General features: G+C 41.8%; 1 protein-coding gene across 4 annotated transcripts in view; it reads right to left on the bottom strand.

Annotated features, from left to right (window-relative positions):
- The window catches only part of nfia (nuclear factor I/A), a 180,274-nt gene that overhangs the window by 60,642 nt on the left and 107,076 nt on the right, over positions 1-12,556 (bottom strand). For all 4 annotated transcript variants that reach the window (XM_051095173.1, XM_051095174.1, XM_051095175.1 and 1 more), the window contains exons 4-5: positions 8,300-8,374; positions 1,351-1,468 (exon numbers count right to left, since the gene is read on the bottom strand). In XM_051095173.1, coding sequence (XP_050951130.1) covers positions 1,351-1,468; positions 8,300-8,374 — 193 coding nt within the window. The remainder of the gene's footprint in view (positions 1-1,350; positions 1,469-8,299; positions 8,375-12,556) is intronic.

The following is a 12,556-nucleotide window of genomic DNA, read 5'->3' as shown; positions in this document are numbered from 1 at the left end:
AAAGACATACTTTATTAAAAAGATATTAGTATTTATTTATTTATTTATTATTTATATTATATTATATTTATTTCAATATTTCATTAAAACTTTTTATAAAAAAAGTTTATTACTAAAATAACAGCCCTCATAAATTAGATAAATGAATAAACTCTATCAGTAAATAACAAAATAATTACTTAATTAGAATTAATATCAATTACAATAAGTTTGAAATAAATTAATATGCATTAATTTACTTATTTACTAATCATCATTAGTAGAAAAGTAATTCAGAGGAGATAGAAGTTATTATATTTTGGTAGAAAATAATGAAAAGCTTATTTTTAGAATAATTCAAGACATTTTAATGAGTTCAATATTAAATTTGATTTCATATTGACTTTACATTGTGTACAACATATTTATTCAAGTCAAAAAGGTGGACAGCAAAGAAGTGTGCAAGCTTATTCAAACACACACACAGACATACTACAATCTAACACACACATTCAAGAAGTGAGGAGTCATTGGAGGCTGGCGGTCATGTGTGTGTGAGTTATCTGCTGTAAGCTGAGCTCTGACATTTATTTGTTAATGTAAGGCCTACTGGTGTTTTTCACTCATAATCGCTTAATTAGTTTCTAGCATGCAGCCACACACAGGGTCCTTATTCCAGATGTTTGCTTTGGCAGGCCTGGCTGAAGAGGCCACTGAAGCATGTGGGCAGACGCACACATGTACACACACACAGATGTATTTGACCGCACACACATGGGCTCCAAAGCTAGCGAGCTAAACTGCATCAAAAGCACCTATGATGTCCAAAAATACTTACTAATGAGTGCGCTCTGTCATATTCAACACATTTTTTTTAATGGAAACGGGTAATGCGTGACTGTTGTGTTTTCAAATGCGAGTGTTAAATATTAGCGCAAATGTTTATGTACGTTTGCACGTGTGTGGATTTTAGGTATGCTGCGTTTTGTAAAAGTGACAGCGAAATTTGGCCCATCAGTGAAATCACAGTGACCGTTTATATGGTTGTTTATATGTTGCGTTTCAGCTGCGTACACACACACATCCAAACATACACACATCTGTCCGCGCGCACGGGGTGCCACGTAGTGCAGTTTTACATTGGGGAGCGGTATGTGTGTGCGACTGGCCTGTAGGCCGAGCGGGTGGCGGAGGGAGAAGGTTCCAGGTGGACACACATATGCTGGAAGCTTGTGTAGCTCAGACTCCTGCAGCCTCTTCGAACGCTCAGCCAACACATCAATCTCTGCCTCGGCTGATTAATTAAGACTCAGAGTGAAGGAGAGAGAGAGAGAGAGAGAGAGAGTGTGCATGTGTCTTTCGAGTGCATACCTGCTAGAAGAAGTGCTGGGTAGGGGGCGCCTCATGGCCCCAGGGCTCATACTGTAGTAGGAAGAGCTGTCCAAGTCTGCCAACGAAAAGTTGGGCCCCGTCCCTGCCGCGATGGGGGCTGCCACACACAGAAAAGAGAACAAACATTAATACCTGAGAACAAAAAATGGTCTTAAGCAGCACATTACGATGCAGTTGATCTTCATTTCCAAATTTGAGGTAAAAAATAATGTCTGAGTTAGTTCACTCAACTGCCATTTTGGCTGTGTAACAAGCTTACTTTTTTAATTAGAAAACAGCAATAAAATCTGACAACAACTGTATCATAAACATGGCTGATTTAACTCACACTAAACACATTTTCATGTTAGAAAGAACAGACAGAAAATGACAGAGCGAGAGGAAGATGGATAGAACGATAAAACGAGATACAGACAGATAGATAGACAGACAGACAGATAGATAGATAGATGATAGAACGATGGATATAACGACAGAACGATATAGATAGATAGATAGATATAGACAGAACAACAGATAGAACGACAGATAGATCGATAGATCAACAGATAAATAGATAGATAGATAGACAGACAGACAGATGATAGAACGATAGATATAATGATATAGATAGATAGATAGATAGATAGATAGATAGATAGATAGATAGATAGATAGAACAACAGATAGAACAACAGATCGATAGATCAACAGATAAATATAGATAGACAGACAGACAGACAGACGATAGAACGATAGATATAATGATATAGATAGATAGATAGATAGATAGATAGATAGATAGATAGATAGATAGAACAACAGATAGAACAACAGATCGATAGATCAACAGATAAATAGATAGATAGATAGAACGATAGATAGATAGAACGACAGATAGAACGGAAGATAGATAGATAGATAGATAGAACAACAGATAGAACGACAGACAGATCGATAGATCAACAGATAAATAGATCGATCGATAGATGATAGATAGATAAACAGATAGAACAATAGAACGACAGATAGATAGATGATAGATAGATAGATAGAACGACAGATAGAACGGAAGATAGATTAGATAGATAGATGGATAGAACAACAGATAGAATGATAGATAGATCGATAGATCAACAGATAAATAGATAGATAGATAGATAGATAGATAGACAGAATGATAGAACGATAGAACGACAGATAGATAGATGATAGATAGATAGAACGACAGATAGAACGGAAGATAGATTAGATAGATAGATGGATAGAACAACAGATAGAATGATAGATAGATCGATAGATCAACAGATAAATAGATAGATAGATGATAGATAGATAGAACGACAGATAGAACGGAAGATAGATTAGATAGATAGATGGATAGAACAACAGATAGAATGATAGATAGATAGATAGATAGATAGATAGATAGATAGATAGAATGACAGATAGAACGATAGAATGACAGATAGAACCATAGATAGATAGATAGATAGAACGATAGAAAGAACGATAGAAAGAACGATAGATAAATAGGCATAATGATAAAACGACAGAACGACAGATAGAACAATAAATCGATAGATAGATAGGCATAACGATAGAACGACAGATAGAACGATAGATCAATAGATCAATAGATAGATCGATAGACATAACGATCAAATAATATATATTTCATCATAATAAATTACAATTCTGTATAATTCTTCCTCTTTTTGTAATTCCATGTCAACTTCCTCAAATCAAACTTTTTTCTTTTTCTAATAAAAGAAAAAATACGTTAACACACATTTGCTTATCTTACTGAAACACTTGTGCTGGTTACAAAACTTTCCTCCCTGAGCGAGTCGCCTCAAGCTGCAAATCCCCCCGTGCCCCTTTCTGTAGGTCATCGGTGAGCAGTGCTCTATCAAACGCCTTTGTCATACAGTACATAAAGCTGTGATGCCTCTTTATATTCATGGTGACTGAGACCACTATTTTTTGATGAGGACAGCACGAATGTGTAAGAGAGCGGCCCTGGTCCTGCATACCTAATAGGCCGGGCCCAGGCAGAGAGAGAGAGATGTATGTACGTGGGGGGGGGAGTCGGGCGGACGACAGCGTGGAAGACTGTGATAGACACGGTAATGGGCTGCCTAATTAACATTGGAAGAGGACACGGCTAAAGGGGCAAGTTGGACCAAGGGAGGGAGAGAGAGCCGGTGCACTAGCCAACAGCTAAAAGTTGGACACGCAGGAAGTGAGAAAGGAAGTGCTATAATTTCTGAGTCATCTCTTTATGTTAACTTTTTTTTGGAGGGGGGGTGGGCGGTCCTTCGCTCTAATAGAAGTGGCAGCGTGGGTTATTTATGACGAGCAGTAAAGCCGGCTGCATTTGCATGGCTAATAGTAGGATGTGAAGTAATTTGTGTGAGAGCTAACCTGGGCACCGGGCTGCAGTAACTCAGCCGGCCCTCGACGCACACACACATACACACAAACGCGCCCTCGCGCCGAGAGCGGCCGGCCCTGCTGCTGCAGTTTGGGTAGAAAAATGACCACACTGCAGTCTGTCTGACTGGAATGGAAATCAATCATAAAGGTAATCCGCAGTCTCTACCTCTTAAAGGCTTTATCAAGTGCTTTCGCTTGGAGGATTCCAAATGAAGCCTGTGGCTATCAGGCCGGCATTGATCTCTCTCTCTCTCTCTTCTCTCCTTCCCCTTCTGTTCTCTCTCTCTCTGATCTTTACTGCTTTACCTTTCAAGTTGCTGGGCGCAAAGTACATTAGCAAAATGTTTCAATCTATTCTATTTACTTAGTGCAGAGGAATGGCAGTGCTGCGAGTAGGTTTACTTAGCTGTGCATGGGGGACAAAAAATTGTCCACCGATATATATCGTCCATCCCTTCTATTCAAAACTTGTAGACAGCGAGGTAAAAGAGAACCAGGCAAACAGTTCTGAAGGCCGGCAAGTTACAGGAAGTTTGTTGTCGGACAGCAAAGTGACCGAGTCTCCGACGTGGTGGAGGTTTTTAGGTGTAGTCTCAAGGGTTGACAATCCCTCTTAACATACACACACACAGACATACTCCTCCCCTCCCACCCAAACACTGGCCGCTAAAGCATCTACAAAAGCTGGGGAGGCTATTCATTTGAAAAGAGCAGGGGGAGGAGGAAGCGAAAGAGAGAGGAGAAAAAAATCGGCTTTTGTTCAGGCCGGATTTTCAAATTGAAGCATTTGACAACAAAGGCAGCAGCAATCAACTTCAAAACCCTGGACGTCTGTTCACCCCGTCTTCTCCCCCGCCTTACTCCTCATCGCTTTATTGAGCGAGAGGACCATGGCGTGATGGGATCTCATCTAGGGCTGGTCCGAAGTTGGCGAGCTTTGACAGGTCTTCAGTGGGGTTTTCTGCTGGATCAGCTCCTGTGTGGATATAGACCTACAGCATAGGTCCAGAGTTCTCAGTCTGGAGGAGAGGGTTCGCATGGGGCTAGACCTCACGCCTCCACCGTGCAGTTTCCCATCAAACCAAATGAGAAGCTAAGGCAGACAGAACCTCGCTGGTGAAGTCTGCAGGTCGGTGTCCAGTTGAGGAAGGTCAAGAAGTAGAAGACAAAGCAGTCCTGGACTCAGCATATTACTACTCCTGTGAAGAACAGCTGATAATCAGCAGCTCGCTGGCTTGACATGAAGAGAGAGTTCACCCAGAAATCACAATTCTGTTATCATATCCTCACCTTCAAGTCATTCCAAACCTGTGCCTGGATGAAAAATTGGACACTTTGGCATTCTACAGGTTTGGAATTGCATGAAGGTGAGGAAATTTGGACAAAATCAACATATCGGTGTATCCCTGCTTTTACGGCACATCCATTTTTATTATAGTGAAAATGTAGGGCATTTTGCATCAAGCTAGTGTTGATAAGATTGAAGCCCCATGTGTGCATTTCGCTGCAGATGGCACTGCCCACTGGCAGGCTTTGGCCCAGTGTTGGCACAGTGCTGACAAGACTGGTGGGCGTATCCCCACCGGTGCTGCTCGGCAGTGTCTCTGCCACAGCGGCCTCCTCTCCTACTCCATAATTCATCCGCTCCCCCTGTTCGGTCATATGGCTAAATGGTGCGTGCCAGCGCCCGGCCTTCACCCAGGGATTTCCAGGTGTCCCTGCCCCTGGATCACGCTGCCGTGCTGCTTGCCAACATTTCTGCAAGGCTCTCGCAAGCGGACTAATAACAATAACCTCATCCTAATCCCGTATCCTCTCCTGTCTCTTCTGTAACCCTCACAATCTCCTCTGGAGAGGCTCTGAGTGGGCGGCAGCAACAGTAAAACTGGCTCGCGTACAAGTCCTCTTGCTCACCTGAGCTTGACGGCGTGCCAAGCTGTGGCGTGACAGTGTCCGACTTCAGCTGTGAGGAAAAAACAAACTCTAGGTGATAGTGGCTCTTCCTGGGAACATTTAAGAACACTGCAAGACTCGAGAAGGTAGAAGGGAATAGCTGATGAAGGAGGAGCAGGGGGAGGGAGGAGGATATGGAAAGGCAAACCCAATCTCCGAAATTACCCCAGCTTGGTATCGACTGGCCAATTATGTGGAGTTCCATTTACAAAAACGTAGCTGTAGCGGCTAACTTTATGGAGACTTTCATTTCGCTCTCCCCCACCACCGACAGCCCCTCCTTCTCTCTCTCGTTCTCTTCCTCTCCTTTTTTGTGTGGTGCTTTAATAGGATATTGATCGACAGAAGCAGATTCGATTGGGCTGCCACTGAATTGTGTAATGGGTGCACAAAGCCAAGGTCATAGTGTATAGTCAGGGAAGAGCTAAGGCAGCCCGTTGTCCATTCAATATCACGACCTTTCATCTTCCGAACGGGCACGAGCCTGCACTCAACCCCTTCCCCGTTCGCTTAAATAAATCTGCCAGAAGCTCCCACACAGAAGCCCCGTCGGAACTCCTCTGGGCAATTCATACGCCACTTCAGTACACCAGATTACCCTCTTCTACCCATCTTCCAATCTGGTGCACTTACCCTCTTCACTTCAATCAACAGCATCGTCTCGGTGCCTTCCACAAGAAGCTACCAAAGTCATGAGTGTGCATGCATACAGCACTTTAATTCACAGTCACTCCATAGGGAGCAATCCTGTTAGAGGACTTATGCTAACTGTGGGCTTTGCTGACTGCTGAACTTCTTAGATGGTATTGCCCATTAAGGAAGGAAAATGGTTGACGCAGGAGGGTGAGACTCTGTCAACTCTCCCGCCGCTCCGAGAGTGGAAGATGCAGTGAAGGAGTTTTTAAGATGCCCCACTGAGGTGATTAGTGGACAATTGTTGTGGATTACTGAATGAATTGGCCACGTCCCACAGAAACCTGAATTGGGGATTTACAGAATCCAAACAAGTCAACTTTTGACAACTTTTTTGAAAAGGTTAGACTTTAAATGGCACTTCTTCCTGTTCGAATTCCAAGAGTAACATGCTCTTTAGACCTACATCGGCAACCCCTTGCCGCCTAAGAGCCACTGGACTGTGGAGAGGAGAGGGGAATAAAGAGAATGATGGGAAAAAGAGAACAGAACCCTTTGATTTGAATTGAACATCCAGCATATGCCACCCAGCATTTGCTTTTCTTCTCAGTGTGTCACAGATGTTAGGATAAAAGCCGATCTCTCCGCAGAGCTGGATCAATTATGCATATTCCTTAATCTTGTTACCATCATACGCCAGGAGTTCTGATGCAGCACAGTGCTGGCTGAGTTTTAATATCTCTGTCGTTCTCTCTCTCCTGATACCTTTCATCATTTTCCGCATCCTTTTGCACCACCTCACACACGCAAGCTGGACTCACGTTGACCCTTGCGTTTCTCTTCCGCCCGTCTGCTGTCACGTCGCCAGAATGTGGTGGCACCCAAATGTTTGTTCTCTCCAGACGCTGTCTTTGCATTGGCAGGCACTTTGAGGGTTTTTGAAGGCAGACTGCGAGGTGAGACCACGGGGCTTTGCCCGGGCCCCGTGACACCCTCTTCTCCTCTCCTTCGCCCGGGATTAGGTCACGAAGGCGGGTGATCAATGCACCTTTGATCAGAAGGCTCCAGCGAGTGCTGACAGGCGCTTTGGATCGGCTATTGTTAGCGGGTATCGACAGGCACGTATGGATCGTGCTGCGCTCTGTCACTCTCCACCGTGAACGTCTGCAATTTTTAAAGGTCACGTTTTTTACTCCCGTCCCATCCTCCCTTCTTGCTCCCCGCCTCCTAGGGGAAAGTCTACTTTTCTTCTTCTGCATTCTGCCTTAATCGCTCTATCAATCTCAAGTTGTAAAAATACTCACCTTCTCGCTATCTTCATTTCATCGATAAATTTAAGCACCAAACATTAAAAATCCGAAAAGCCAAATCCGCAATACAGCTTATTTATGGAAAACAGCTTATAAAAGAAACACTGGCTAAAAAAGACTGCACTAAAAACTTAGTTTTTTCTTTTTAGAGAGTCCAAGTACTGTTGAACTGCACTGAAGCACTTTCAGCTGACTGCTGCATTTCGCTGGTGTTTCGATTTCTAATGAGTGGAGGGATAGTGGATTCAGCCCATTGTTCTGAAAACTGCGCTGAGAAACCAGAGAAGCTTTCCTCCAGCACACTGGTTAATCACTAGCCTCATCCTACCTTTGGGCTGAAATAAAGGTGCTTGAACTAGGGTGTTTTATTCTGCTGCTGGGCTTCACATACTAGGATGTAACAGGTCTAAGGGAACCTTACAGCCCTAAATCATGTTAATCTTAAGATTGTGACCCTTACACAACCCACCCCCAATCGAACTTACCTAACCTGACATGTTTTTAGGTTCATTATGAAAGCTCAATTGATTTGACTGCTGAAAGTGAAGTTATAACTGACTTATCAGGAGTTTTAAGATATTTTTTAATATTCTGTAATTCTGTAGAGATCTTACTCTGTGAGACTCGCACGAGCTCAGAGACGGTGAAGACACCTGATGTGACGAAACTGTCCTGGAAGCCAAGGTGCCCTGAAACACAAAAAGACAAAGAAGAGACACTGTTATCAGAATGACAAAATACAGAGCAAAGACTGTGTTTATGTCAACAACACACTCGCACGCACACACAGTCCTGCTGGGAATGGAATAGGGAGTGTTTAGAGTGACACTGAGGGTAGAGCACATCTGGATTTGGTCCCATGAGTGTCTGCAGTACAGTGGGGCAGAGGCTCTTTGCGGTGTGGTGTGACGCACACACATAAACAAGGAGCTGCACAGGAAGCCCAAAAAACACGATTATATATCATATGTGGTAGAATCTCAGTCTAACACATTCTTTGCGAGGCAGGCAGAAATTGGTTACCTCTTCCAGCAGACAGACAGACCACAATTACTGTGTTCATTGTGCTGACTACGGCCGACCCAGGACCTGCCGCACATCCTGCGGGCTGCTGCTCTGCTGGAGGAGCTCATATCAGCCTCAGATTCGACCACAGACAACCAGACGACCCTAAACTTACTACCATCCAACACCACAGAATCAAAACATGCAGTCAGTGTGGACTGCATATCCTATAATGACCTGCTCTTACATACTTTGTGAAATTCTGCCGATATGGCAAAATTTATCATCACAAGTTAGACATAAAATAGATTATATGCTAGATTAGAAGTTAATAGATTGAAACAGAAATGTGATAGCTGAAAAAGTGAGAACTATAGAATAATGCGCCAATAAATGCAGAAAAAATGTGACGTAAAAAAAAAGAAACACTAATTTCTATTGGTGTATAAGTCACATTTTATCATTACAGTAAAAATAATGTAAACCACCAGTAAATAAAAATAAACATTATTAAAATTATTGCACTATTCGTTATAAACAACATTTATTATAAACGACAAGCTTAAAAAAATGTTTTAAAGTGAGTGGGTACGCAACGAAATTTAAGTTGCAATGTTTCCGATAAAATATGTGATTTATATTCTGGAAAATACAGCATTTATTTAAGTATATACATAAAAATGCGTGTGTGTGTATATATATATATATATATATATATATATATATTACATGTTAATTTTTCAATCATTAAAAACCTCAAATTTAACCTACAAATGATCAAACTCAACTTACTACCAACTCGCATTATGCAAATAAATGCAAAACGTATGAATCTTAAAAGTTTTATATACAAGATATCGCAATGCTCAGGGTTCTTTCTCCTGAGAAAAACAAAATATATGTATAGAGGGGGGGGTGACAAGACGAATCTCGAGAAGAAGTGATGTAGCTATTAAACGACTTCCTGCGCTGCTCGGTGGCTGGCGAGCTATAAAACCAACAATAGAAATGAGTTTAGTCTTGACTGGCTGGATGAGGAGACGTATAGCATGTGGACGGGCGGAATAATAAATAATAAAAACAGAGAGAGAGAAGCGAAGGAGAGAGAGAGGGACAGAGGGAGGGGTAATATCTACGGCTCATTGGAAGAGAAAGTGCTGACATGAGCTAAAAGACTGCAGACCCGGAGAGCATTCCTGCACAGATGCCCCTGAGATTGAGAAGAAGTGAGATAGAGTTTGTTCGGGGAGGTATCGAGAGGAGGGGAGACGTATGTTAGAGGGCATGTGGCAGGAAGTCAAGGTAGATTACAAAACGACAAAGCGACGAGGACAGTGGGCTACAGGGTCGAGAGCGAGAGAGGCAAAAAGTCAAAGTTTCCACACAGCTGTACATACTGTGAAACAACAATAATACAGAGCAGAAGTGAGGCGCACCATTACTTGGAAAATAGAGGGATGACGCAATGGAGCTGAGGAGGGAGAGCGGGCGAGCGAGCGAAGGAGCCTTCGTCACTAGAATTCCAGTATAGGGAGCATATGCACCCGGAGTTCACTGAGGGCATTTCCATGAGTGCCTCATATAGGGAGGCAGGGGCGAGGGAAGGGGCAGGGCTTCTATATCTCAACACGGATAATCACTCCCAGCTGTGTCCACTGTAGCGCCGCACACACACATGTAGGGAGGGGCCAGGGTTCGCCTTTCACAGCAGCACCGAGACCTCAACAAGCCTCCAGCGCAGCAACAAGAGTGCCGTGTGGAACTACACTGGGCCTCAGGACAAGCAAAACTATACCTTATCTGGGTAGTTGACAAAAAACAACTTTCAAGACTTTAGGTGAATGTACAAAGGATAATGTGTAGATTTTAGGCACTTTGCTCATTACTCCACAACATCTGAATGAACTTTTTGCTTCTTTAACTGAGTAAAAAAGAATCTACAAAGAGACAAAACAGAGCTGGGTCAATTGCATGTTACATACTAGAACAGAGCCATGTGACGTGAATAAGAGTTAGCAAGAACAACGGTTAAACTGCCATTTGTGTAAATTGCCAGTGGCCTTTGTGATGTCATCAGAGATTGAAAGTTGTTTAAGAAGTTGAGCAAGTTACTTAATTCTGGTTAAGATTTGCAAAGAGTGTTTTTTTTTCTCAGAATAACTTGTGGGCAGCACACTGACATACAGAACTGTTGCGCTAGGGACGTCCCAAATTTGAATCCCAGCTCGAGGACCTTTCCCGATCCCAACCCCCTCTCACTTTCCCACTTCTCTCGCAATAAAAGCAAAAATGCCAAAAAAAATCTAAAAATGAGAAACATGCAGTAACATGCAGTGATTAGGAACGTGTACTAAGAAAGCAGGAATAAGTAAAACATGATATCCAATGAGAAAAAAGGGGGCAGGGCTTGATTTAATCTGTTGAGAATTAATTAGATAGGGAAAAGTGTGTTACATCAGAAAGGAGCCAGATATGAATGCAAGTTAGCTAAAAAAAAAAAACTGCCTAAATTGCTATTTGTTTACATTATCTAATAGAACTACAGGCCTTGGTGATGTCATCAGAGATGGAAAGTCGTTTAAGAGGCGGAGCAAGTTATTTCATTTTAATTAAGAATTATGAACTCAGATCAATACTGATCAGGAATCTGTATTAAGAAATCAGGAATGAGTAAAAAAGATATTCAGTGAGAAAAAGGGCGGTGCTTGATTTTATTGGTCAGGAAGTGACTGAATAAAATAGAATATACATTGATTGATTAGTAAATTGATTGACTGATTAGTAAATGATTGGATTGTGAAAACTGTGCGTTGCGTACCAGAACATAGCCATGCAACGTAAATGAGAGTTAGCAAAAACAGGCTAAACTGCTATTTGTGTAATCTGCCATTGGCCTTGGTGATGTCATCAGAGACAGATTGATTAAGAGGCGGAGCAAGTTACTTAATTCTGATTAAGAATTATGAAGAATGTTTTGTTTCCTCAGAATAACAAGCACTGATCAGTGTGAATGTGTATTAAGAAATCAGGAATGAGTAAAACATGATATCCAATGAGAAAAAAGGGGGCGGGGCTTGATTTTAGCTGCCGAGAATTAATTAGATTAGAAAACTGTGTGGTACATCTGACTGGAGGCAGATATGAATGTAAGTTAACTAAGACAGTGGCTAAATTGCTGTTTGTTTACATTGTCTAATAGAATACGCGGCCTTGGTGATATCATCAGACACAGAAAGTCATTTAAGGGGCGGAGCAAGTTATTTAATTGAAGAATTTACTGGTCAGGAAGTGATTGAGTAAAAAGGAATATATGAAGATATAAAAAAAATGGGTGGGTCTTGTTTTAAATCAATTAATATATCATTGGATTGTGAAAACTGTGTGTTATGTACCAGAACATAGCCATGTGACATGAATAATAGTTAGCAAAAAAAAAAAGGCTAAACTGGCATTTGTATATATTGGTATTGGCCTTGATAATGTCATCAGAGACGTAAAGTCGTTTAAGAGGCAGAGCAAGTTACTTAATTCTGATTAGAAGAGTGTTTTTGTTCTCAGAATAACATGCACGGATCAATGTGATGTTGTATTAAGAAAACAGGAATGAGTAAAACATGATATCCAATGAGAAAAAGGGGGCAGGGCTTGATTTTATCTGTCAAGAACTGATTAGTGAAAAGTGTGCGCTACATATCAGAATCAAGCCAGACGTGAAAGTTAGCTAGAACTGACTGAAATGCGATTTGTTTATATGATCTAATATAAAGCATGGCCTTGGTGATGTCATCAGAGAAGGAAAATCGTTTAAAAGGCAGAGCTATTTATTTCATTTTGATTCTGAATTATGAAGACTGTTGTTTTTTTTC

This window comes from Labeo rohita, chromosome 22, assembly GCF_022985175.1.
Source record: "Labeo rohita strain BAU-BD-2019 chromosome 22, IGBB_LRoh.1.0, whole genome shotgun sequence".
NCBI lineage: Eukaryota > Metazoa > Chordata > Actinopteri > Cypriniformes > Cyprinidae > Labeo > Labeo rohita.
This window is presented reverse-complemented; position numbering and strand designations above follow the sequence as displayed.